Genomic DNA, 25,690 nt, shown 5'->3' with positions numbered 1-25,690 from the left:
GGGCTGACCATCTGGTCCATTATAAAACAGCAGTGTGGGCAAACACCTGTGTCACATGACCCAAATGCATGCCACTTCCTCGCCACAGCTGTAATCTACATCAAAATACATTTTGTGAATGCAAACACTGACTTGGAAATTACATTAATCCATTTGTGCATAGAAACTTATACAAGAAAAGTGGTTGTGAACTGCTCAGTTTGCATACATACTCAATTAAAGTTTCACCCAAAAATGAAAACTATCCCATGATTTAATCCCCCTCAAAGCATCCTATGTGTATATAACATTATTCTTTCAGACGGATAAAATCGGAGTTATATTTAAAAAGTCCTTCTGAAGCAAATCGATGCGTTTGTATAAGAAAAATATCCATATTTAAAAGTTTATATAGTAACGTTTCGGCCGATCGCCTTCCATATTCAATTTATGGAAAAAGTGTTGAAAGTGCCTCTGCAGATCAACAGGCTTACTCTACTAGTTACGCTTGTCAGACGTCCCGTACGCATCTTGAACTGTGAGAAGGCACTTTCAACACTTTTTCACGGAAGGTGATCGGCTGGAACTTTACTTATTTTTGTTTTAAATATGGATATTTTTCTTACACAAAGGCCTTTATTAACCCCCGGAGCCATGTGGAGCTGGTTATTTGACGGATAGATGCATTTTTTATGGACTTCAAAAACAATGCAACAATTACTGCTATTTTAAAGCTTGGATTAGCCAGGACTTTTTAAATATAACACTGATTGTATACATCTGAAAGAAGAATGTCATATACACCTAGGATTTCTTGTGGCTGAATAAATCATGGGCTAATTTTCAATTTTGGGTGAACTATCCCTTTAAGGTTTCACAAGTTTTCATATTTGGTTCTCTATGATAGATTTAAGGAATAGTTCACCCACATTTAAATGTACTCACCTTCATGTTTCAAATCTGTTGTGTTCTCACTGAAAATCTTGCCTTCTGATGCAATTGTTTTCTTCAGATTTGATTTGAGAGCAACCATAAACAATAAAAGGGATACTTTTCAACCAATTATGACTTACATTTCAGTCTGTTCAGATTCATTGCCTTAGAAGACTTACAATAGCCCTTAGTCATACAGACTACCCTCATGCTGCATTTTATTGATTTATTTATTTTGTCTTTTTTGGAGCTTGACAGATGTGGTTACTATGGACTGCTGTTGTATGGAAGGGCTGCTTGAAGATGATTCTGAATAAAAAATAACAGTATACAGTTTAAAAAGACATGAGGGTGAGTAAAAGATGTAAATATATATGTGTCAATGGTCAAAATATTTGATTATAAGCATTCTTATAAATATCTACTTTTATGGTCCTCAGAAGAAAGAAATGCATACAGATTTGGAACAAAATGAGGGTGCTCACAATTTTCATTTTGGGTGAGCTATCCCTTTAATACACAAAGTTCTGAATCAATATTAATTTCAACACCTGTTAAGTGACAGTTGATTTTTTTGATAGGTTAACTTCCCTAAATGCAGATCAAGCCAAACAAGCTGCTATTGATTACCGAGCCCATTAGAAGTTCTCTGTGCTCCGGAAAGACTGGACATGACTGGACAGTTCATTTTCACCCGTGGAATGATGTCACAAATGGTAATACTGGGGTGTGAAATTATGTTGTGGCTGAGCCCTTAGCATTTAGTACCCAATTTCACATTCATTGTCACTAAAATGACAAAAAAAAATCCATTACAGCTATGGCTAATCAAACTTACTTGAGTATCACTCAAACACGTCTGTTTCACAGAGATACATTGCTGTTCATAAGAAATGGTAAAACATTTTTCTTTTAAAGAAATAAAAGATCAGTCGAAAATAGTTTACTGTTTAATATGATATTGTATTTCATGAACAGTGCACTGCCATATGGAGTAAAAAACAAAGTACTGAATGATGTCGCCATTGGGTCATGCTGGAACAACTCTCATTTCATTTCTTCCCTTTTTTGTACTGTAACTACATAGTAGTTGGTTTCTAGGTACATGGTGTTCAGTTAAGACTGAGAACAAATATACTCCACGTTAACACACATCTTTACTACATCGCTCAGTGCGACAGTTGTGACACAGGATATGACTGATGCTTTTCAAATGACACATAATGAATTGATAGACAGATGGTACAGCGATGAATGAGTATTTTACTTGCAAAGTTACAATTGTAGACAATGAAGCAAAGTATTGATGTAAATTTCACTGCAAATATGAAATGAGACCTGTAAAATCAGCTGTTCTGTTTGTAAAAACTTTTAAGTCATGGGTTCCTTCAGGAATTTCAAATGAATTAGCAGGTTTCAATTTATGATTTTAACTTTCTTTAGTGTGCATGGAAAAAGGTCTGCAAATTTCAGTCCATTGGGAGTTATTGAGCTCTATCAGTAAGCACTAGGGGTTGATTGGGACACTTTTTCATTTAAGTCATTTTAAGTCATCCAATCACCCTAAATTCACCCTATTTCTGAATTCCCCGAAACGCCTCATCTTGAGTTTTCTTCCGAGAATGTACTCATCACAATATTCTTTATGTAAACATTTCTGGCCCAATGGCGGCATATGCAAAAAAGGGTGGGGGCAGGGTGTGGGTGAGGCCTGGTTGAGTAGTTGGCGTTAGTAATCTTAGTAGTCATCATTTAGGCTTTGTGATGAAAGTCGAGTCGACGTTGACCAGTCGTTGATGACATCATAAATGAACAAATAAGCCTGAATCTTACATTACATTTATATGAATGTATTAGTGAGAGAGATCGCTTGTGAATTAATTCTACCTGGTAGCTTCTCTCTACTAATAGTGAAGCTGTGGGTTTAAATTACTAAGCAATATATGCTAGAACTTTTCAGTTTCTTAGCTATTTTATTGATAAATCACAGAACGGTGTACTGAATGTTTATGTGTGCGCGATCTGCACTGATATATGTGACTGTGTGTGTGTGTGTGTGTGTGTGTGTGTTACAATGCAGCAGCAACTTAGTTTAGAACGGTGATTAACTTGCGTGTATAATCAAATATATCTTGTGGGGCACTCTCAGAGTATGCATTTATTGGTCAATTTAAATCTACACTATGTAATTTTTCCATCTGCTAGAGGGCGCCTATTCAAAACAAAGGCGTAGTTTGATGACGCCAAGTTTGAGCACAGAATCTTGGGACATGTGGTCTTCACCTCACAGACGGTGGAAAATAATCGGGCTAGGACTCGGGTAGAAATCATGTTCATGGATGCGATTATTAACATATTTTAGTATGAAGCAGAGCAGGAGCGAGTGTTGAGGAGCTGAGCAAGGCCGCTGGAGCAATTGTTGCTGAACACAGCTTGTGGACAGGCTGCACAAGAAACAGGACTTTTATTATGACGGGACACAGTTACAGGCGCCATTTCCGCTTTTCTTCCAAATTATGTTAGGACGTTACTCTGTGCGTTCGCTCAGCGGCTGCTGTGACACTTCTTGCACATTCTGCCAAATAAAACTGGAAACCAAGGACAGGGGCGGAGCGGGGGGGGGGGGGGGGGTTATTTTGAGCTTAAGCCCCGAATGTTTTGTCAAAAGCCCCGAATCTTTTAGTTAGTTAAAGGGGGGGTGAAATGCTGTTTCATGCATACTGATCTTTTTACACTGTTAAAGACTTGGAATCCCATACTAAACATAGACAAAGTTTCAAAAGTTAAGGTGGACGTTTGATGGGAGTATTTCTTTGTCAAAAATACTACTTCCGGTTAGTCATAAGTTTCGGCAAGTTTTTTGAGATCATGCGTCCCCATTGACGTTAGTGGGGGCGGAATTTCCTTGTATGGGCCTTACGGACAATTCTACCGGAAGCGCGTGAGAGAGAGCGAGGGAGAGAGCGAAAGCAACAGGCTATGCCCATCAAAACGCTGGTTTGTAGGATGCTGGACAGGTGACAATTACACATAGCACATAACAATGTCACCAAAAAAGTGGGTTTTTGGTTGCCAGACCAAGACAGTCCTGCACAGATTCGCCAAAAACCCCGCGTTAAGGCAACAGTGGATGTAATTTGCTTTTCCGGATCAGCAACTGAGTTGCACGAATGTTTATATCTGTTCGCTTCATTTCGGTGCCGACTGTTTCATAAACAAGGCCCAGCTTGACGCCGGCTTTTCCAATCGCCTAATGCTGAAGGATGGAGCAGTCCCAACGATAAAGGTCCTAACGTTAGAACCGCAGGCTGTGAGTAAGAGTGCTTCAAATGTCTGTGTCTTTGCCTATGCTCATCAAGTAGCCCAAACATGATCACGTATAGTTAATTGATCAATGGAGCATGCGATGTGTAGTGCGTGTACATTTGTTTAGCTGGCCACTATATGTGTAACTTTATGTTTGTGTATTGTAAAAGCACTCCAAACAACAATACACAAAGGGGGGAAATATGTTGAACTAAATAAGCACGCTTCTTCATTCAAATGCGCTACTATTCCGTGTCTATCTATGTAAACACTAGCCTGCGGTGCAAAACCAGTCCGCTTACTAACGTTACAATTGTCTACACAAACCACGCGTAAACACACAAACACACGTGCACAACTGCACTTCCCACATGTACACCTTCAAAGACAAAAATACGACGATATAATTCAAGTATAAATATGTAAATAACACAAGCCGCTAAGCATATTATATAGTTAGTGTATAACTTGTAACTTACCACATACAGACGTCCTGCTCTAGTCGTTTTTGCTGCTGCTCCTGTTCAACTGCAGCCTCTGGGTCTGATTCCGGATCATAGATGTATGGCTGTATCTGATTAAAAGCCATATTTTTTTTTTGAATAAAGTTTTTTTACCGCTGTTAGGGATGACGCTCGACTCAACACACAGCGCGCTGCTGCACACGTCATTATTTAGCTCCGCTCACACGACACGCCCCCACCCGCTCGGCTTTTTTCGGAAAGACTCGGAACAGCGCATCTTTCTTATATAATTATTAAAAAAATAAAGACTTTTCGGAGATATGCAGGATGCAATGCTACTCTATAGGTACTCAAGATTGACATGACACTGACTGAAACTGAGTGTTTCACCCCCCCTTTAAAAAAAAAAAAAAAAAAAAACTTAAACGTTGCTTCATTTCCTCTCAGTCTTTCAGACTGGAGCGGCAAAAAATTAAACAAAAGCTCCGTGTGGCGGTCGCCAATGCATCGCACATCACTCAGCTTGTTTGCCAATGCCAACTAACGAAAAAGAATATACATCATCTTCTTCGTCGTTGTCATCAGGGATTGGCGGGCTTTTGTATTTCACCGGCGTCGTAGTTAACTATTGTTAACATGGACATTACACATTTTTTTAAAAGGAACACTAAACCTCGACGGCCAGAGAGAGATTCTGCGTCAGACGAAACAAAGTGTTACAGGTTTGTGAATCCGCTGTTGTAACACTTGAGTTACATGACTGTATTGTTGGCTAGCTAGAGTTAACGTTGGGTTTTACTTATTAAGGCGAGACACGACAGGTGAAAACATGAGATTGAGATTTTGGGCAACATGTAAGCTTTCATGTCAAAATAAAAAAAGGCAACATTACACATTTAAGGTGGTTATTTCATTATATTTTGTCACCATGCGCCTTTAGATTTCTACCTGAAATCATCCAAAGTTATTCTAACGCGAGCTCCCGTGCCGTCTCCATTCACAGAAGCATGTCATGCCTGGTATCATAATAAAGCTCTCCGTCTCACACGCAGCGCTGTCTAATCCAAATATGGGCATTTCCTTTGTAGAACTAACCAACCGCGAAAGTTTGCAGCCGAAAACCACATCTGATTGGTCATGGATTCTGATGTAGCAAATTTGTCAGCTAAGCACAAAGTAAACCTAACTGAACTCTAAAGATTAATAATGATGTTTACACCAAATTCCAATTTTACCTATGCAGGCTAACTTAAAAATAGTCAGATAATGGTTGCCTTTTTTATTTGCCAGGGGTGAAAATTAGTCATCCTTAACATTTTTGGTGTTTTGGATTCACTACAGCTGGAGAACAGTTAAATACAAAACTACAAAAACATTTTTTTTTACTGAGTAGCATAATTTTCCCAGATAGTATATAGATTTTTAGGCATTATATTATCTTAAACAGCCTGAAAAATAGTGCATTTAGCTGATGTAAATGGGAAAAAAAATCTCCCCGGGGGAGTATGCCCCCGGACCCCCCTAGGTTTGGGCTAAGCCCAGAATGTTTACATCGTCTGGCTCCGCCCCTGACCGAGGGTAACGCAGATATGACGCAGTTGACAGGCGACTCCCTCAGCCTTCCTAGTTCCTTGGTTGAAATAGCAATTTTCTCATTATTTAACAAAAATAGGAAACATTTGGGATATTGTAAGAACTCAACTGAACAAAATATATAACACTGGCCTGGTGGTTTTTAGATATTTTACTGCAAAAATACTACATAGTTTACCTTTAAAGACAGAAATTAAAATTGTCATTAATTACTCACCCTCCCTTAAGACCTTCGTTCATCTTCCGAACATAAATGAAGATATTTTTGATGAAATCCAAGAGCTCTCAGGCCCCTCCATAGACAGAAATGTAAAGAACGCTTTCAAGGCCCAGAAAGGTAGTAAAAATCTTTATTCAAATACTCCATGTGACTTCAACCTTATGTTACTGAAGCGGTGAGAATAGTTTTTCGTGCAAAAACAAACAAAAATAATGACTTTATTCAACAATTTCGTTCTGCCTGTGTAAGTCAGTTTCTGTTGTAAATACAGTGCAGCTCCAGCGCATACATTGTGGCGCCAGCATCGGCTGTCGTAGATCTCGAGAGCGCTGCATTATTTACAACGGAAACTGATTAGGAGACTGCACAGACTAGAACGAAATTACAGAATAAAGTCATTATTTTCACACAAAGTATTCTCGTCACTTCAGTAAATTAAGGTTCAACCACTGGAGTCACATGGAGTATTTTAACAATGTTTTTTATACCTTTCTGGACCTTGAAAGGGTTCATTAAATGTCTAGGGGGAGGGGCCTAAGAAGCTCTCGGATTTCATCAAAAATATCTTCATTTGTCTTCCGAAGATGAACATGACATGTCAATTCACATGTTTGGAGTAACACGAGGGTTTAATGTGTTTAATGACAGAACTTTAATTTTTGGGTGAACTATCCCTTTAACTGATTGGAAAGAGAGCGTAAATGTGGACTTAGAAGATTTATTATCCTGTTGCGCCCTCTGTAGGCCATGATCAGCGACTAGTCAATGTCGAGCTTAAAGCATCATGGCAGAATATTAAAATCAACTAGTCTGTGCAACCTCTAGTAGTGTGTTGAAACTCACGGTTATGGTCGGCGTGACATTTCCAAAACATGCACTAAGCAGTTGACTTAGTTGACGAGGCCTGAATCCGATCTGAGGATATTGGAATAGATGCGTTTTTTTCCTGATTACATGTTCACGTCATATCCGATCTGTGCTACATGAGAGGGAAAAAAACGGAATTGGGTCACTTGAACCATCCAGTGTAAATGCGGCCATAGAGACCAGAACTAAACAAAGCGTTGCTGACCAACTGAGAAGAGAGGTGCTGAAAAAAAAATTAAATATGTTTTTTGAACACTCAAAGCATGAACATGATCTATAGTTTCTAGACCCAAAGAAAATAATTCAAGACTTCTGCTATTCAAAAACTTGTTCGAAATTCCAACAGGAAACCATGTAGAGGTCGGCCTACAAACTGAAGTCATGACTAAACAGCTCCATTGTCATGGCATATGAAGTGTCTATAGCATTTGTTTATAAACAGAATTTTTATTGATAATACCTCATTTAACTTGCAAATACATACAGCTATAAATATTTGGGTATATATATATATATATATATATATATATATATATATATATATATATATATATATATATATATATATATATATATATATATATGAAAAACAATCATTCAATATGACAAATATTATAGCTGCAGGTCTGATTTCTGCTGATGATACCATGCTACAGTCTAGCTTTGAAAGATTGTGCATATGGTCAACCGTGTCCTGACACTGAAACATTTACACTACATTAATATGCATTCGTGCTTCTTACATCCAACACAATATGATGGCTGGGGTTGTGCGACTGGAATAGAATTCATTTAAAATAAGACGGCTATTGAATCACAATGATTTCTTTTTCCATCCCCAACATTTCACAGATCCAATTAATTATTCATGCTCTGCAAAAATGAAGTTGTGATACCTGTCTGGGAAGGGGAAAAGCTATATATTCTCAAAATAGCACATCCAGAGCATCTGCTAATGGACAGCAAGAGGGATGGGGAAAGATATTGGAATATTAATGAATGTGATTAATTGTGCAAAAGACATTAATAAACTAATTCTTAAGACACATGAAGCCCTTTTAAATAAGGATATGAATGAAGCAAGATGTAGAAGTAGTTATAAAGGAAAACAAAAACAATCAAATGTCTTTTTCTGACATTCGAAAATCGTTTACCCCATACGGTCTCCTGACAAAATAATATTCATGGAATAGACAGTATTGATGGAATTGACATCATGAACAGAAATGTATGCCATTTAGTTATACACTGTATTATTATTTTTAGTTGACAGACACAAGACAGCAATCTGAAGACACATGAATGTACAGTGACCTCAAAACATATTTGGACACTTACAACATACTAACATACTTCCCTTTTCTGCAATTTTTAGCAATTGCTTTTTTCCACCATTTTTTCTATTTTATTTTTATTCTGTATAAATGTAATTTAAATCTTCATAAATAAACAAATAAATTTTTTTTTTTAATGAATTATTGTTTTTCATTCCTCATCATTCCTTCGGGTGACTTTGACCTAAAAACATTTTTTATTTCTTTTTATTGAGTGTTCATCAGAGTGGTCCAGTATCTTAGGACTTTTGTCACACTTGAACCAAAAATAAAGCTTTTTTTACTTGATTCAAGGAGTTTATGTGGTTTAGTGGTTGTAATAAAAAAAGGTAACAAATCCTTCCCTCGTGGGTCAATTTGAATCCTTTAGGAATCAATGGAATGGGAGGAATGCTTCAGTTAAAACAAAATAATGCTCAAAATTAAAAGTAAACTAAAAAAAAAAAAGTTTTACAATTTCTACACATTTATCTGAATTCATACTGAAGAGAGAAACTCAAGAACTGATTTAGGACCCAGTGGAATAGCACATTTGCTCCACATAGAGCTATACAGTAAAGCCATCTAGTGGCAAGAGTCATGAAATATCATGTTATATTATCATTTTTTTCCACAAGAGGTTGGCAGAGGCACCCAACTTGACCCAATGTGAGATATTTTGAGCTAATTTGAACTGGCTATACATAGCCTGACAAGCCCGACCCATATCAAGATGTTTGGTCTGGAAACTCACCATAGACAGGGCTCAATCCGAGGGGCGGGATAAACGGTTGTCTTTCAAACTCCCTCTGCACGCGATAGGATAGCGCTTCCACCAACCAGAGCAACATGAAGGTGAAGCAGAGCTCGCTGACTGATTAAATATTCGCCGTATCCGGTCGGCTAAACTCCGAACACATCTTCCCTTTTTAAGAATGACTTCAGTGCCGCTCTTTGTTCTTTTCTCAGAGAAAAGCTTAACTCCAAGTCTTCCAGAGTCGCGGTCAGAGCTGATTCAAATGACCGCCGCCGTTCGCCAGTTTCTGTGTTTACTAGAAGCACGCAAACGCAACTCGGCCGTCGTCATTATGGCCCCGCCCGCCGACTCTATACACGATGTGATTGGGCCATCCAGATTGTGAGGAATACAGCTCAGAAGGGTATTGAGAGTTCCTAGACGACACTTGCGGGCAAATTAAATTGGCTGCCGCTAGGGTGCGTCTATATTTCTAGGCTAGGCTATACATGTATTGGAGAGTTATTTTTAAATTTAAGTTGAAAGAAAATAAATTAAATTATTTATAAATAAAATGTTGATAAAGTCATTTAAAGGTACATAAAATCCCCTTAAAATGCATTAAAAATAGAAACAATATTATCAAAATGTAATGATATAAGCTTTTTGGACAAAAAAAAAAGTATAATTTAGGGCTTTGGGTCATTTTAACCCACAAGAGAAGGATTTGTTACAGGACGCAAGGAGAGGATGTGGGTTAAACTAAACACACGTTTTTGTAACATTTTGCGCTTTGCTTGGTTTAACCCTTTATGTATTGCGATGACACTATATAAGTTTGACTTAAATGTCCAAATACTGTTTAGGCCCACTGTATTCCTTTTTCAAATATACCTTTAAGACATGAATAATACAATGACAATTGTAGTATGTACTTATCTCTATCCCATAAATATTGTCTTTAGTCACATTAAGGGTAAATATGTGAGTAGTACCATAATTACGCTAAATAAATGTAATCTTGCTAAGATCACAGATCTTCTTTAACGAAAAATAAATCTATATTTCAAAACACATTAACCTCAGTCCCTCAGTCGAAGCGTTCTTTGGCAGATCTGGGCTTAACCAGTATACCTGGTGGTTTGAGGGCAAGTGTAACTTAGGTAGAACCATTTTAAAGTGCTGCATTTGACACGGCTATTCACATTAAGCTATATTCTAAACGTTCAATTTCAGGTAATACTTTCTAAAATCTCTCTAAGCTCATGTTATATTTCCTCATCCTTTCAAAATTGAAAGAAAATGGCTTCCATCGCATATACTCGGCTGTATAAATCTGAACCATTTGACTTCTGACTCACCTAGCATGACGTTGTATAGCTATTCTTCGTCATCAGTGTTTGTCTGAACCATTGCTGCCTACCTGGCTAATTTGGCACAATCAACAAGTAGCACAGTTGTATTCTGCTAACTTTATATTGACTACATGAAGGGAAACTCTACGGAAAACAGTATTCAACAACACTGAGGACTCTACTGCGGGACAGGATCTCAAAGAATTTCCTTCAACAAGTAAATCCCTGGATGTTTGCATACTAAGGCTTACTTTTATACCAAATATCCTTGGATTCTGAGGTTACTGCATCCATACTAGTCACTTTATTAGCGCTGCCACTATCAATCAGGCTATTTCTGCTCAAGTTCCACCTGATGTCTGTTCAGTCATGCTGTTTGTTTGAACTCTGTCAAGAACTGGCAGCTCTGAATCATACTGAAGGTCGTCCAGGCTCCCCTCTCATTCTTCGCTCTCCTCTTCGTCTCCTTTAGCGCCCTTGCTCCAGCGCTGAAAACAGTGGACGGTGGATGCCAGGAAGAAGCTGGCCATGATGGCGGCCACCGAGACAGAGATGCCCGAGAAGATGATGATGAAGAAATCAGTGAGGGTGAGGGTGATCTGGCACTCCCGAAAACTGTCCTGGGAGAGCTGGCTGAGAGGCACACGGCGTCCATCGGTGGGCAAAGAGCACTCCATACCTTCTATGCCTGTTTAAGAAACACAAAAACATAATACATATCTTAGTAAGTATTGTATTGGCTCCACATTACAATAGTTAGATTAATGTACTTAGTTTCCATAAAACAAAGTTTTATGAAAAGCAGTTGCTTAGACAGATTTAGGCCTAAAAGCACAAGTGTAGGTCTTCATCTGACTGTGCACTTTCCTGCATGGGCTGTTGGACGACTGGAGTATAAGATTGGTAAAAGGGCACATTGAGCAAGAAAGTAGTTAATTCAAACAATTTCTCATTCTAATTTTCGAGTCAGAAAGTTTTAATGTGGCTTAACAGCCTAGATTTAAAGTTAAAGAAACGTTTCTTAAGCTGTAAATCAGCACATTAGAATGATTTCTGAAGGATCATGTGACACGGGGCTCTAGGCTCAGAATTTTTGGTCTGAAACCAGACCAGAGCGCTGTCAGATATACAGCAAAAGGTGTAGGACTGTATCGATTTTGTATTCCTTAAAAAAAAAAAAGTAAATATATCCAGCAGGACCTGTGGGTGAGGAGGTTAAAGCGAGTTGACGTCGTCAAAAGTAGTGCTACAGAGAAGTATTCTCAAAAATGTCCATCTACAAAATCATAGCAGAGCATAATTATCTTCAGTGGAAATTCGAGACAAATATTAGTAAACTTAAGGTCTCTTTTGAAGATCAAATTCATTGCCAGTTACTGCCTGAAGTAAAAGTATTATACAAGGAAGAGACAGAACTTCTAGTGTCATGTAGGCTACTGATCATATGTCAATGGAAGAAACAGGAAAAGCAAAACAGTTGTAGCAGGATTTGGATTGGATTGATCATTACCGCAAGTTTAGTTTGAGTGAATGCCTAACGTTAGCTGAGTAGTGCTATAGTCTACAGCGCGCTATCCTTTTGACCGTCAGAAGCTCCCGTCTGTGCCATCTGATCCGACTCAGAACAACAGAAAACAATCATAGCCTTTTTAGTTAGATAACAGGGAAATAGACCAACTACCAGAGCCTAACATATTGTAAGTCAAATGTTACAGGCCCCGTGCAGAGGGCCGTGTTTGCAGATTAGAAAATTCCTGTGAAAACAGGAAGAGAAATGAGGAGACAGAAGCGAATGCGTGTGTGTCGCGCACAATCTCCAGCAATTGTTTATTCAATGTTTTTTTTACATTGTAAACCAATAAAACTGTATCAATAAAATATTTTCTTTTTTTCCTTAATGTACATCTGTCATTATTTTTCCCTCTGTTAAAACAATGCACATTTCACATTTACCTTTTTTTACCTCTTTTTTCACAAACATACTTTTGAGCTTTTCACTTTACTTCTTTAAATCTACTCAAACAATTTAAGAGGCATTTTATGCATAAACAATCATCACATGACTGAAAATGTAAGTAACTGTATATAAACCATACACATTTAACATCTGAGTTACTGATTTTGATAATCACATCTGCTACCATGCTACTGTAACATTAGTTTTCCCTTCTGCATTAAGCAGGAAATATTTGTATTACATTCGTTTGCACAGAAATGTCTGTTTAAAACATTTAACTGAAGAAGTGCATTGACATTTGTGCCACACATGAACTCTGACTAACCAACCACAAATATAATAGGGTTAAAGAAATAATGAACGAATAAACCTGGTAACTGGAGCCTGTGAATTAAATACATATCACGAGCACATGCGAGCATTTCACAAAATGGCGGATGCTCTACGCACATTAAATATATTCACACATCAGGACATTTATACACAATACCTTTGTAACATCAGCATACACATAGTAATTAAATGACTCATGGGCATATAGTTTTGTTGTAAAGAAAGTAATACCTGTGAAAACAGGAAGAGAAATGAGGAGACAGAAGCGAATGCGTGTGTGTCGCGCACAATCTCCAGCAATTGTGAGGGCGACGGCGCACAATTCTCCTCTGCGAATCCTCCGCTCACTTTCAAAATAAGAGTCCCGATCTCACTTTGCAAAAGAACAATGATTTATACTGGACATTTTACATATAAAATATAAGCAGAAAAAGGGTAAAATAGTGTATATGGAAAATAAACGTTTTCTTTCAAAAATCACAATACCCAAAATGTGTACATACTTTAGGGTGTCACATCCTCCCTGACAAAATGAAACAGGCTCCAGTTACAGAAACTCACAATACTCTTTCACCTTTTCTTTTCAATATACTGGAATTGTAGATGTGAAAGGTCTAAATGTGTTTATGTCAGTGTAAGGTGTAATTTGAAAGGAATGTGGTGCAGGATAAGGTGTTGTCCACACCGGTAAGTATGGTAGTGTATAAGCTGCTACACCGTTGAGTGCAGTTTGGGGTTGTATTGAGGGTTGACCCAGTGACTCGTATGTGAACATTCTCTTGGGTTTTCTTTCCCGTGCAGAGCGTCTTAGTATAACCGGATCCTCTTCCTCAGGATATTCTCTTGCATCACTCATCCGAAGACTCTCGATTTCACAGTCTTCTTCACTCATTGGTGAGAATATGGGGTACTGAGCAGGTTCATACACTGACTGACTACTGCTTTGGGTATCTCTCCCTTGTAATGACATGCGTCTTTGATTTTGCTCTCCACTTGCAGGTGCTGGTGGTGCCACTTCTACCAGAGGATTCTCCTGATTTGGTTCTGGACTTGACAGGTAAGTATTCTCCCTTCTAGGTTCGGCCCAACTTGAAGGAATCCTCAGCCAATACTCTCCAGCGTCATCCTCATCCGAATCAGCCTCTTCTCCACCGTGGTAAGCAAGCTCCTTGATCTGTGTCTCTCTGTCACTTTGTCCGTTTTGTTTCCGTTTCACAGGTTTCCCAGGATCCGATGGAGTTTCCACAGGTAAGTCATTTACCAACAAGAGCAGGTTTCGATGTAGAGTACGTGTTCCCTTCTTACCTCCGTTCTCAGGGCTCACCTTGTACACTGGGTTGTCAGCCACTTGCTCTTTAACCACGTAGATGTTTCTCTCCCAGTATGGTCTGAGTTTTCCTGGACCTCCACGCTCACTGAGATTCCTCACCAATACCCTGTCTCCGGGTCTTAACACAACACCTTTGACTTTAAGGTCGTACTGGGCTTTGCCTCGTGCACTTGCCTGCTTGCTGTTCTCACTCGCTATTTGGTATGCCTCGCCCATCCTTCTTGCCCACTGTTCGGCAAATCCTCTGGGTGTTTGCACCTCGTCTTCCTCAACTAGTCCGAATATCAAGTCAATAGGAAGGCGAGGATGACGTCCATACAGCAGGTAGAATGGGGAATACCCAGTTGACTCGTGACGGGTGCAGTTGTAGGCGTGTACAATCTGGGGTAGATGGTCTTTCCACTTTGCTTTCTCTTTCTCAGCCATTGTTCGGAGCATCTGCAGAAGAGTCCGGTTAAATCTCTCAGCTGGGTTCCCTTGAGGGTGGTATGGGGATGTTCTCGAATGACGCACTCCAGCCAATTGTCGGAGATTCCGGAAAAGCTCATTCTCAAACTCTCTGCCCTGGTCGTGATGTAGCTTTCCTGGGTAGCCAAAGCGAGGGATGTAATCATTGAACAATCGCTCAGCCGCTGTCCGTCCGGACTTATTTCTCGTAGGGTAAGCTTGAGCGAATCGTGTGAAATGATCAATGACAACTAATATATACTCATATCCTCCCTGACTCTGCTCCAGGTGCAGATAATCGATGCAGACAAGTTCCAATGGCGAGCTGGAAGTTATACACCCCATAGGCGCTCGAACATGGGTCACTGGTTTCTTTGCTTTGATGCAAGGGCACCTTCTGGTGATGTACTCCTCTACTTCTCTCTTCATATGCGGCCAATAGAACCTCTCTCTCATTAAGTGGATTACTCTTTCTTGGCCTACATGTCCCATCCTATCATGAAGTTGCTCCAGAGCAAGTTGTCTATACTTTGTTGGCAAAACCAGCTGTTTCCTTCCAGTCACATGCCTATACAGGCATCCATCTTCCAACGATAGCTTGCTCCACTCTCGCAAGAGTTTCCTGGCTGGACCAATCACTCTTCTCCTAGTGTCTTCATCCGGCACCTCATTTGTCTCTTTCATCTCCATTATCTTAGAGATCACTGGATCATCCCTTTGAGCTTTCGCGAGTTCAACCTTGCTTACAGGTGGCAACAAGGGGGTAGATGAGGATTGGTCTATGTCTGCGTTGGCCATTCTGAGTGCTGCAACCCAAGCCACATCCTTCTTCCTGGCGGCATGAGTCCCATCCCAGACTGCTCGTACCACCTCTGGGGACAGGTCCTCTGTGCACTCTGTGACATATTTCTCCATGTCAAGAGGAAGGCGTGATAGCGTGTCTGCATCAATGTTCGCTTTGCCAGGTCGATGCTTAATATCAAAGCGAAAATCTGACAGTTCTCCCACCCAACGATGGCCTACCGCATTCAGTTTTGCAGTGCTCATGACATAGGTCAACGGGTTATTGTCAGTGTAAATGGTAAAGTGAGGGGCATAGAACAAATAGTCTCTAAACTTCTCGCATACCGCCCACTTTAATGCCAGAAATTCCAGCTTCCCACTGTGGAGTCGGTAGTTCTTTTCAGCTGGAGAAAGGGTCCTGGAGCCGTATGCGATTACCCGTAAACCTCCATCCTGGTGCTGATAAAGGATAGCCCCGAGGCCCCTTTCCGATGCATCAGTGTGTAGCACGAATGGGAGGTTGAAATCTGGGTAAGCCAAGACAGGGGGATTCACCAGCATGTCAATCAGCTGGTCGAGTGTTTTCTGGTGCTCACTTGTCCATTCCACTGGCGTTCGAGAGGGCATCTGGGGCCCCTTTCTCTTCCTTTGACTGTACTGATTTGCTGTTGCCCCTGGCTGAGTCTGGAGTAATTCATAGATTGGTTTAGCCACACGTGAAAAGTCTTGTAAGAATGGCCGATAGTATCCGAGGAATCCCAGGAGTCTCCGGACCTCTCCTACTGTCTGGGGTCTGTTACTCTTGAGTGCCATCACTGCTTCAAGATCATGAGGATCTATTCTCACTCCTTTAGCCGACACCAGGCGACCCACATACCGGACTTCTTGGCGGAAGAGTTCACACTTCTCAGGCCTAAGTTTTACTCCATAGCGCCTAAGGGTCTGAAGAACTTTTTGGATTACTCCTACATGTTCCTCAAATGTCCGAGCATAGCACAGCACATCATCAAGATATGGAGCACAGCACTCATCTCGAAGGTCGTCCAGCATCTCCTCCATGCTGCGCTGGAATGCCGCAGGTGCATTGGACAGGCCGAATGGAATCCTCACCCACTCATATAGCCCCCAAGGAGTGATAAAGGCGGTCATGTGTCGCGATCCCTCGGCTATGAATCCCTGGTGGTAAGCTTTTCCCTGGTCGAGGATGCTAAACCAAGAATACCCTCCCAGGGTGTCAATCAGGTCTTGAATCCTCGGCAAGGGGTGCCTGTCTGGTACGGTCTTCCGATTGAGGAGACGATAGTCCACACACAAGCGCAGTGAGCCATCCTTTTTACGAACACATACTACTGGGGCAGAGTAAGGGGATTTAGATTTTACAATCCACCCTTTTGCCAGAAGGTCTTGGATGTAGTCTTTGACCTCCTTGAACAATGGCTTGGGTATGGAGGAATAGGCACGTTGTACGGGAATGTCATCTTTAAGATTGATGGACATTTGGAGACCCGGGATGCAGCCAACATCATTTCCATCCCGAGCAAAGGATGCAGACTCTTCGTACAGCATTTGCCTAACCACTGCTTGCTGATCCTCGTCCAAATGATTGAGACTGACAGGTGGGTGCCACAAGGTTGGGCTTTCATCCATCGTTGCCACAGATGCACCATGAACCTTCCAACTCGCCGTTGTTTCCTTAGAACTGTCCACTTCCAGCACCGTCTCAACAGGATGGACGTACCCTAGGGTTGTGTTGCGAGGCAGGGTAATGTCGCATGTAGAGTGATTGCCGATAGGGACTGCAATGTATGAGCTCTTGAATTCTAAAAGTCCTTCACCTATATCCAACTGCTCCAACTGCACATTGTCCTCATCTGGCTCAAACAGGGCTATTTTGCAAGACTGATCCATTTTGGGGGGTACCCTGCACTTTACCCATGCTACCTGACCTGCCGGTATCAAAACGCTGTCTCGGTTTACTCTCAACCGTCCCCACTGTCCGCTGTGCTCGGGAGTCTGCACAAAACTAACTAGGGTCTGGGCTTTCTCACTGGATACTGCTATTGTACTGGACAGCAATGAAACTAAGGTAGGAACTAAACGCTCTGGTTGACCCTGAATTAGCTCTTCCACCACATTAAAGCCGAGCAACGGCCTCTCGATTGGGATGTGGCTTACCAGAAAAGGAACATTAATTGAGAGGTCGGGGTTGTCGTTTCCTTGCAAGTTGACGGTAATGACAGCCCACCCATCAAAGGGTATTAGATCTCCATTGATGGCATAAACTTCTAACTTTTCTGTCATTCCCATTAGCTCCACAAGAGGCCTTACTTCTACAGTGGGTAAGTATTTGTCTTTCCAGACTCGATCGATCATGCTTACTTGAGCCCCGGTATCAAGTAAAGCGGTCACCGCGAGGCCATTGAGATTACACTGGGCCAGTGCTTTCTTCCCTATCAATTTAACAATAGTTTCTTTTTTTGTTCCGGGCGGCGATGGGCTGTCAAATTGCTGATACAATCCTGTGTCACTGAGAGTCTGGTTTTTACAGCACGGAGATGCTCTTGGGGATTTACATTTTACGGAATCAGATTTGGCCGCCGAAATGGAATCCTCAGAGGTTTGGGACATAAGAAACTCGGTCACTGGTCGTCCCTTGACAGTGGCCGTTTTCCGTTTCCCTGCGGTCTTTGTCTCCGGAGACATCCTCGAGCCCGGTGCCCCTCTTCGCCACAGAGAAAACAATGAGTGCAGTTCTGATGTCCGGCTTCAACACACTTGGGGCAACCCCGGAGTTTTGCTCCTCGCTGTGGAGGGTGACCTCTCACGAAACATTGACACGTATGTTCAGGTTGTGGCCTTAGTGTTGACTGGCGCATGGAATCTACCATACCGGTGAGTGCGTCGATGCGAGCAGTGAGTTGTATTATTGGGTCGTTTTTAATTTTCTGACCAGGCACCTCTTTTACTCCTCTGTCAGGTTCATTTTCAAGTTGGGCAGAGCTTGCATTGCTTTGCTTGGGACGAGTTACTGGACCCAACCTTCTCGCTCGCTCATTTTCATCATTAGTGATTTTCATCACATTTCTCACGATTGCTTCATCTGTAACACTGTGGTCAGCCAGCAGAGGTTTAAGCTCACTCCTTACATCTTTATACTTGTGCCCCAGGCCCTGATATACAGTATGAAGGAACACGTCTTGGATTGTGGCTGGGCTGTACCTCACATCTGTGTTAGACTGTTTGATAGCAAAGAGTATTTTCTGCTTAAGGCCTATTACCCTGTAGAGAAACTGTTGAGGGGTTTCGGTCTCCATCTGTTTTGCACACATAAGTTCCTGAAATAACTCTGTGCTGCTTTTGTCCCCTAGGTGTGACTGAAGGAATCTCTTAAGCTCTTCCACTGTCATATCTTCCTTATTCATAATCATTTCTTTGAAGTTACCTGGTTTGATGGCACGTAATATTCCCCTGACTAGTTCAGCTTCACTGAAATTCTCTTTAACTCCATCGTCAATCTGTCGACACACATTGGCGTATGTGATATCAGATGCATAGTCACCAATTTGCCCCCCCTGTATCCTAAATTCACGACGTTGCAGGCAGGAGAGGTCTCGTAACGAGACTAATTTTTCAGTGGTTCTCTGTGAGGTACATTCCACATTACTACTATTCAATGGCGTGTCACTGTTGTGTATCATGGGTGGGCTAGTGGTGGAGTACTGTGTATGTGGTGTAAGGTACTGAATGAGTTTTCTGCTCAGCTCTTCAAAATCTGAATGTCTGTCAGTAGGACTGATGCTGGGATTTGTGTCTAACCCTCTAGCTTTCCCCAAGTCAGATGTAGTTTTAAGTGGTTCTACATGTACAGTGTCTGTAGTGATCATGTGACCTGTAGAGGTGCGTGTATATGAAGTAGGTACAGGGCACACATCAACATCAACATTACTTTCAACCTCACCATGACGATGACAAGGCTCTGCAGCACCATGCTCTTGTACAACAGCCTCCACAGTCCCTTGTAAAACCAAAAGTTCAGTCATACCTCTGTCCTCTGATTCTAACAGGTGAGTGCTGTACATGAAGGCATTGATGTATTCAAGACAGCCCTCTTGGTCTTCAGCGTCAAGTTCGGAGAAGTCCCGTTCTGGTATTGGACCGATGCTTTTGGCGACTTGGAAAAGTTCAACAGCGGACAGGTTGAGTAGCCTTTTCCTGATGTCCCAGACCAGGCCTTTGCGAACTCGATCAGCCATGACGACCTTTTCTACAGTCCCTCGAGCCACTCGCGCAGTCACCAGCTTTATGGACCCCTCTCCTCACTGACGCCCTCGCCTAATGGACCACTGCATCAGCGTCCACACTCCGTTGGTCTTCAGGATCAGTTTTTATGGATCGACTTCCGTTGGCATCTGGAGCCGATCCCGGACGAGCCCCCACAAATCTGTTACAGGCCCCGTGCAGAGGGCCGTGTTTGCAGATTAGAAAATTCCTGTGAAAACAGGAAGAGAAATGAGGAGACAGAAGCGAATGCGTGTGTGTCGCGCACAATCTCCAGCAATTGTTTATTCAATGTTTTTTTTACATTGTAAACCAATAAAACTGTATCAATAAAATATTTTCTTTTTTTCCTTAATGTACATCTGTCATTATTTTTCCCTCTGTTAAAACAATGCACATTTCACATTTACCTTTTTTTACCTCTTTTTTCACAAACATACTTTTGAGCTTTTCACTTTACTTCTTTAAATCTACTCAAACAATTTAAGAGGCATTTTATGCATAAACAATCATCACATGACTGAAAATGTAAGTAACTGTATATAAACCATACACATTTAACATCTGAGTTACTGATTTTGATAATCACATCTGCTACCATGCTACTGTAACATTAGTTTTCCCTTCTGCATTAAGCAGGAAATATTTGTATTACATTCGTTTGCACAGAAATGTCTGTTTAAAACATTTAACTGAAGAAGTGCATTGACATTTGTGCCACACATGAACTCTGACTAACCAACCACAAATATAATAGGGTTAAAGAAATAATGAACGAATAAACCTGGTAACTGGAGCCTGTGAATTAAATACATATCACGAGCACATGCGAGCATTTCACAAAATGGCGGATGCTCTACGCACATTAAATATATTCACACATCAGGACATTTATACACAATACCTTTGTAACATCAGCATACACATAGTAATTAAATGACTCATGGGCATATAGTTTTGTTGTAAAGAAAGTAATACCTGTGAAAACAGGAAGAGAAATGAGGAGACAGAAGCGAATGCGTGTGTGTCGCGCACAATCTCCAGCAATTGTGAGGGCGACGGCGCACAATTCTCCTCTGCGAATCCTCCGCTCACTTTCAAAATAAGAGTCCCGATCTCACTTTGCAAAAGAACAATGATTTATACTGGACATTTTACATATAAAATATAAGCAGAAAAAGGGTAAAATAGTGTATATGGAAAATAAACGTTTTCTTTCAAAAATCACAATACCCAAAATGTGTACATACTTTAGGGTGTCACACAAACAGCAACAGTCACTAAAATAACTACTCAATGGTAGGCTGAGGCTCAATTAAAAATGATGGTAGTAGACTAGGGCTACATCTAGACCAAGGTCAGGCATTTCATGTATCGCTATCTGCTGAATTAGTTAATCAGTCCCTCAATAATCGTGTTAAATATGTCTGAATTCCAAGTAATTTACTAGCATTGCCATAGGAAAACTTTGGCTTTTGCCACCCGGAAGAAGGTCTATTAATGCTGTGACATCATGGTGAATGGTCAAATAAACAAGGCTTTCTGCCGCAGGTCTAACGGTCAACAGGCTGTGCTCCAGACTAACCCACAAAATGTAGACGTGTTACTTTAAAAAAAATAACCAGTCAAGATGTGGATTGAGGTAGGCCTGGTATTTTTATTTGACGAAAAACTTTTCCGGTTCTTTAAACGGATTCAGTGTATTTTAATTTTATTTTGATAATTATTTAGTGTAGGCTTTTTATGATTTTATTCTGTTTTTCTCTTTTGTCAGAAACGCTGCAGGTGCGTGAACATTTGATAATGTGAATCCAGGTTCTGTTGTTGAGCTGTTCTGTATGTTCTGCTGTTAGCACAGTAAAATAAATAAAAAATATGTTTTTTAAATGGAAAAAGTATTCCTAACGGGTCACAGACACTCGCCAATTGTATTTTTTACGGCTGTCAAAATGAACGTGTTAAAAACGCGTTGACGCAAATTCATTTAAACGGCACTCTTTTTATTATTGATTAACGCAGCAAGCATTTTTTGTTTGATCCGTGGCCTGTAGTTGGAGAAATTGAGATCAGCCAGACGTAAATGATGCAGCAGCAAACATTAATAGGGAAAGAAAAGGGTTAATAATAACATTACTCTGAAACAAGTGCAGTTATAGCCTACATAAGCTACCATATTTTCTGCTGAACTTTTATTAGAAAAGTGTGTTTTTTCACTGAACACATACTTTGCAGTCCGAGCGCGATGCACTGAAGCTCACTCTCGCTCATGTCCGGTAAATCATTAATACCATCACCACTTACAGTACATGTGTTTTACTGAATTAAAAACATAGCTACCATCGGATAAAACGCATACACATGTAACTTTTCTGAAAAAGAGCGATCCCGAGTCCGTGTTTCTCTCACTGTTCACGTGAATCGTGGCACAGTTCGGCACACACACACACACACACACAAAATACCGACAGTTCAATAAGGAACATGCATCTCTTAAAGGGGCCAAGCTATATTCCTAGTCGTGGAAAATGTACCTCCTCCAGGTATGGTGTGGTACTGGTGCACTCACAGGTCACAATTCAGAACAGCTTTCACATTACCAATTTTTTATACAAACTGTGCCCTGTTCTGAATTAAACTTCCAGTGTAAAAACTCCCTTTATTTATATTCTTAAAATGAGAGAAATCACTGCTTATTCTGAATGTTCAAGTTTAGGCTTAAGAGATATGAACTAGTTCTTTGAAAAACATTTGTGACCTTTGACACGTCTAGTCTTCATGCTCTGAGTATGGTTTCACTAATAATAAATGTACATTTGCGTAAAGCATGCATATTTGTCCATACCCATGTTGATTAGAGTATTAACATCTTAAAAACATATCAATTTAAGATACATTTAGAACTGATAAAAATGTGCGATTAAATTGTGATTACTCACGATGTAACTCATGACAATATGCGATTAATCGTGATTAAATATTTTAATCGATTGGCAGCCCTAGTTTTTTTATTTAATGCCAATTCACAATTCTAATCTCATCAGTTAACCTTTAATAATCGATTAATGAGCATCGGTTGTCGGTTGGGAAAATGAACCGGAATGAGCATCGCTAGTCAGGATACACAGTGCATCGCAGTTTGTTACATATGGGGCTGCATAGCTGCAGACCAGTCAGGGTGCCTTTTAGTTTATATCCAAGGACTGGACAATTTCACATTATAGCCATTTAGATCAGATTCATCTGACACAAATGGAAACCCTGGACTCGTTTCAAGAACTTTTTGAATTTTACACATGGAAATGAAATGGCAGGGGGCTTATGAGAAGGCCTAAAATAGCTCTCATGTTTATTTATGCCACTATTTGACCAGGACAGGAGTCAGACTGTCAGCCCTCACTCATTTAAAACAGAAGTAAAAGAGACACACACATGCACACACTCTCAGTGTGATCCTGTTGATTCACTGCTGTGTGTTAATGAGACTGAATCAAGGGCATATGAGACATCCACCGCACATAATCATGAAATCCACAGAGAGGAATATCCGACAACAGCTTTCAGCTGCGCGGAGAAATATAATCAACTCACATTATATAAATGTAAATTATATATTTGTGTATGCGAGTAGATGTTAATAAGAGTGTGATTAGGGTTTACACAGAGGAACCTTACAGAAAAAAATGCATCTTCATCTAAATGAGCGGAAAATAAAAAGAAATCAGAAAGGAAAGTAAATGATATCAAGGCTGGCTTGTTTTCTTCTATGGCTGAACGCTTAAATGCGAGACATAAAACAGCAGGAGCATGTCATGAGATCCAAAGATGATAAAACAAGCATTGGGCTTTTTCACTCATTTCTCTCTCTCTCTTTCTCTCGCAGTCAGAACGTGCAGTCTCACAGAAGAATGGGAGTGATGACATGTTCGCTCTCATTGCTTTTAACTGCCAGGTCATCTGATGCAGTGGAGCGTGAAGCTCTGTGTGGGAGATGTAACTATATCCAGAGCGAACTCACAGTTTGTGTGGGATAGCTGCACAACGGCAGAAGTGTGAATCTAGCTTCTCTCATTTTCACTTGCTCTGAGTCTGTACTGTAAAACATTGCAAGCATGTTACATGCTTCAACAAATAATTTACAGTAATTACTAAATTCTGCATTTTACTGTGAAATAGATAACCAAGATTAGGGGGAGACCAATAAGCTCAAATGGTGCATAATGTAAAACAATGAATAACAAGCAATGATGGGTCAACATATTTTTTACAATAAATATTCTGAACATTCTTACAAGGAAATCAATTCATGCATTTCAGGGAATACCCATAAATAAATGGATCAAGTACAAGGGCTTATAGGTATTCCTCTATATATGGGATTTTACCATGCAAGAAGAGCCGGTTATTTAACAGTTTATTAAAAAAAATTTAACCATATGGTGTTATTGGGGGGGGGGGGGGGGGGGAGCTACTATGCATTAACTTCACTATATATAGTATTTTATTGTAAAACAAAATGCTTAATTCAGCATTATTAAATATTCATTATTTTACGTTATTTAAAAACCATTCATGTAATATAATGAAGATTGATATTTTACAGTAACTATATCCAGAGCTATCCAGCTATATCAGTACATGGTACATGGTTTTTACTCATTACACAACATTTAAAAAAACTGATTCATGTTGCATGCAGGGTTGCCAAAAATTGATAAAAGATTTGCTGTGATGAAAAAGTGATGAAAGATTTGCTAGCTGTCATGGGAGTTCAATAGTAATTTACCATAATAGTACTGAAGTTAATTCCAATTCAACGAGATACTGTTATTTTACAGTATATAAAAGCATGATAAGTAGTAGCCGTCACATTCACAGTCAGATGTTTTACAGTGTGTATTAAACTGACGTGTAATTTCATTTAAAATGATTTGATGTAACAATTAAAGCCTGTGAAGACATTTTAAATATAGGTTGTCACAGTCATGGCCTCAGCCTCAGTCCTGACACCAGCCAGCCGTGAGCATCTATTGCAACTGAAACTCATGTTTACAGAGGAAACGTTCACAAAGGATCATTCGAAAAAGAAAACCTGTTGGCTAAAAAATCATGTACAATTGTGGATTTGATACAATCCACAGGCCTCGAGGTTGTCAAGATATTATATCCTGGATGATATTAGTCTGATATCATGTTCTTGTGGCATTAGTCACCAGTTCTCAATGACAACCAGGACTATCCATCGCCAATGTCACCTGTCCCTTACTATAGAGCACCATCGTCACAGGTCATGGGATTAAAGCCGCAATATGTTGCTTTGTAATGTTTTTTTTTTTTTTTTTTTTTGCTTTTGTGTGTAATCTAAGATCTGGAAAGTTAACTCATATTTAGTCTTTCACAAAAAAGATTTGTTCTATCGGACAGAGAAAACTGCTCCAGACCTGCCTAACATGTTTTTGGGGCACTTACATACACACTGCGACGCAAGTGTATTTTGCTAGTTTCCGCCCGACACAGTTATCATTTTCACGTATAGTGCCACGTTGTTTAAATAGCAAATGCACTTGTGCCCATCTGTTCGCCCATGGATTGTTGGCGCATTGCTATTTTTAGGCAGCTGAACTCGACTGTGCCATTGACCAACAAAACGCAGTATTTTATATGTAATTTAAAGGGTGTGTTAGTAATATACACCTAGGCGGATACACAACATGCTTACACTCTGCTTATTACACACAAACAGCAGCACACAAACAGCAGCACACAAACACAAACATTTTTAAATATAGCAAATCCGCC

At 40.2% G+C, this 25,690-nt stretch overlaps 1 protein-coding gene across 1 annotated transcript in view; it reads right to left on the bottom strand.

Moving 5' to 3' along the window:
- Positions 1-9,144: 9,144 nt before the first annotated feature.
- Positions 9,145-25,690, bottom strand: part of lrrc38b (leucine rich repeat containing 38b) — a 34,913-nt gene continuing 18,367 nt past the window's right edge. Inside the window, exon 2 of the mRNA XM_067430984.1 lies at positions 9,145-11,454. Within this exon, the coding sequence (XP_067287085.1) occupies positions 11,207-11,454 (248 nt within the window). The 3' untranslated portion in view covers positions 9,145-11,206. The remainder of the gene's footprint in view (positions 11,455-25,690) is intronic.

The sequence above is a fragment of the Pseudorasbora parva genome, chromosome 22 (assembly GCF_024679245.1).
Source record: "Pseudorasbora parva isolate DD20220531a chromosome 22, ASM2467924v1, whole genome shotgun sequence".
NCBI classification, from domain to species: Eukaryota; Metazoa; Chordata; class Actinopteri; order Cypriniformes; family Gobionidae; genus Pseudorasbora; species Pseudorasbora parva.
This window is presented reverse-complemented; position numbering and strand designations above follow the sequence as displayed.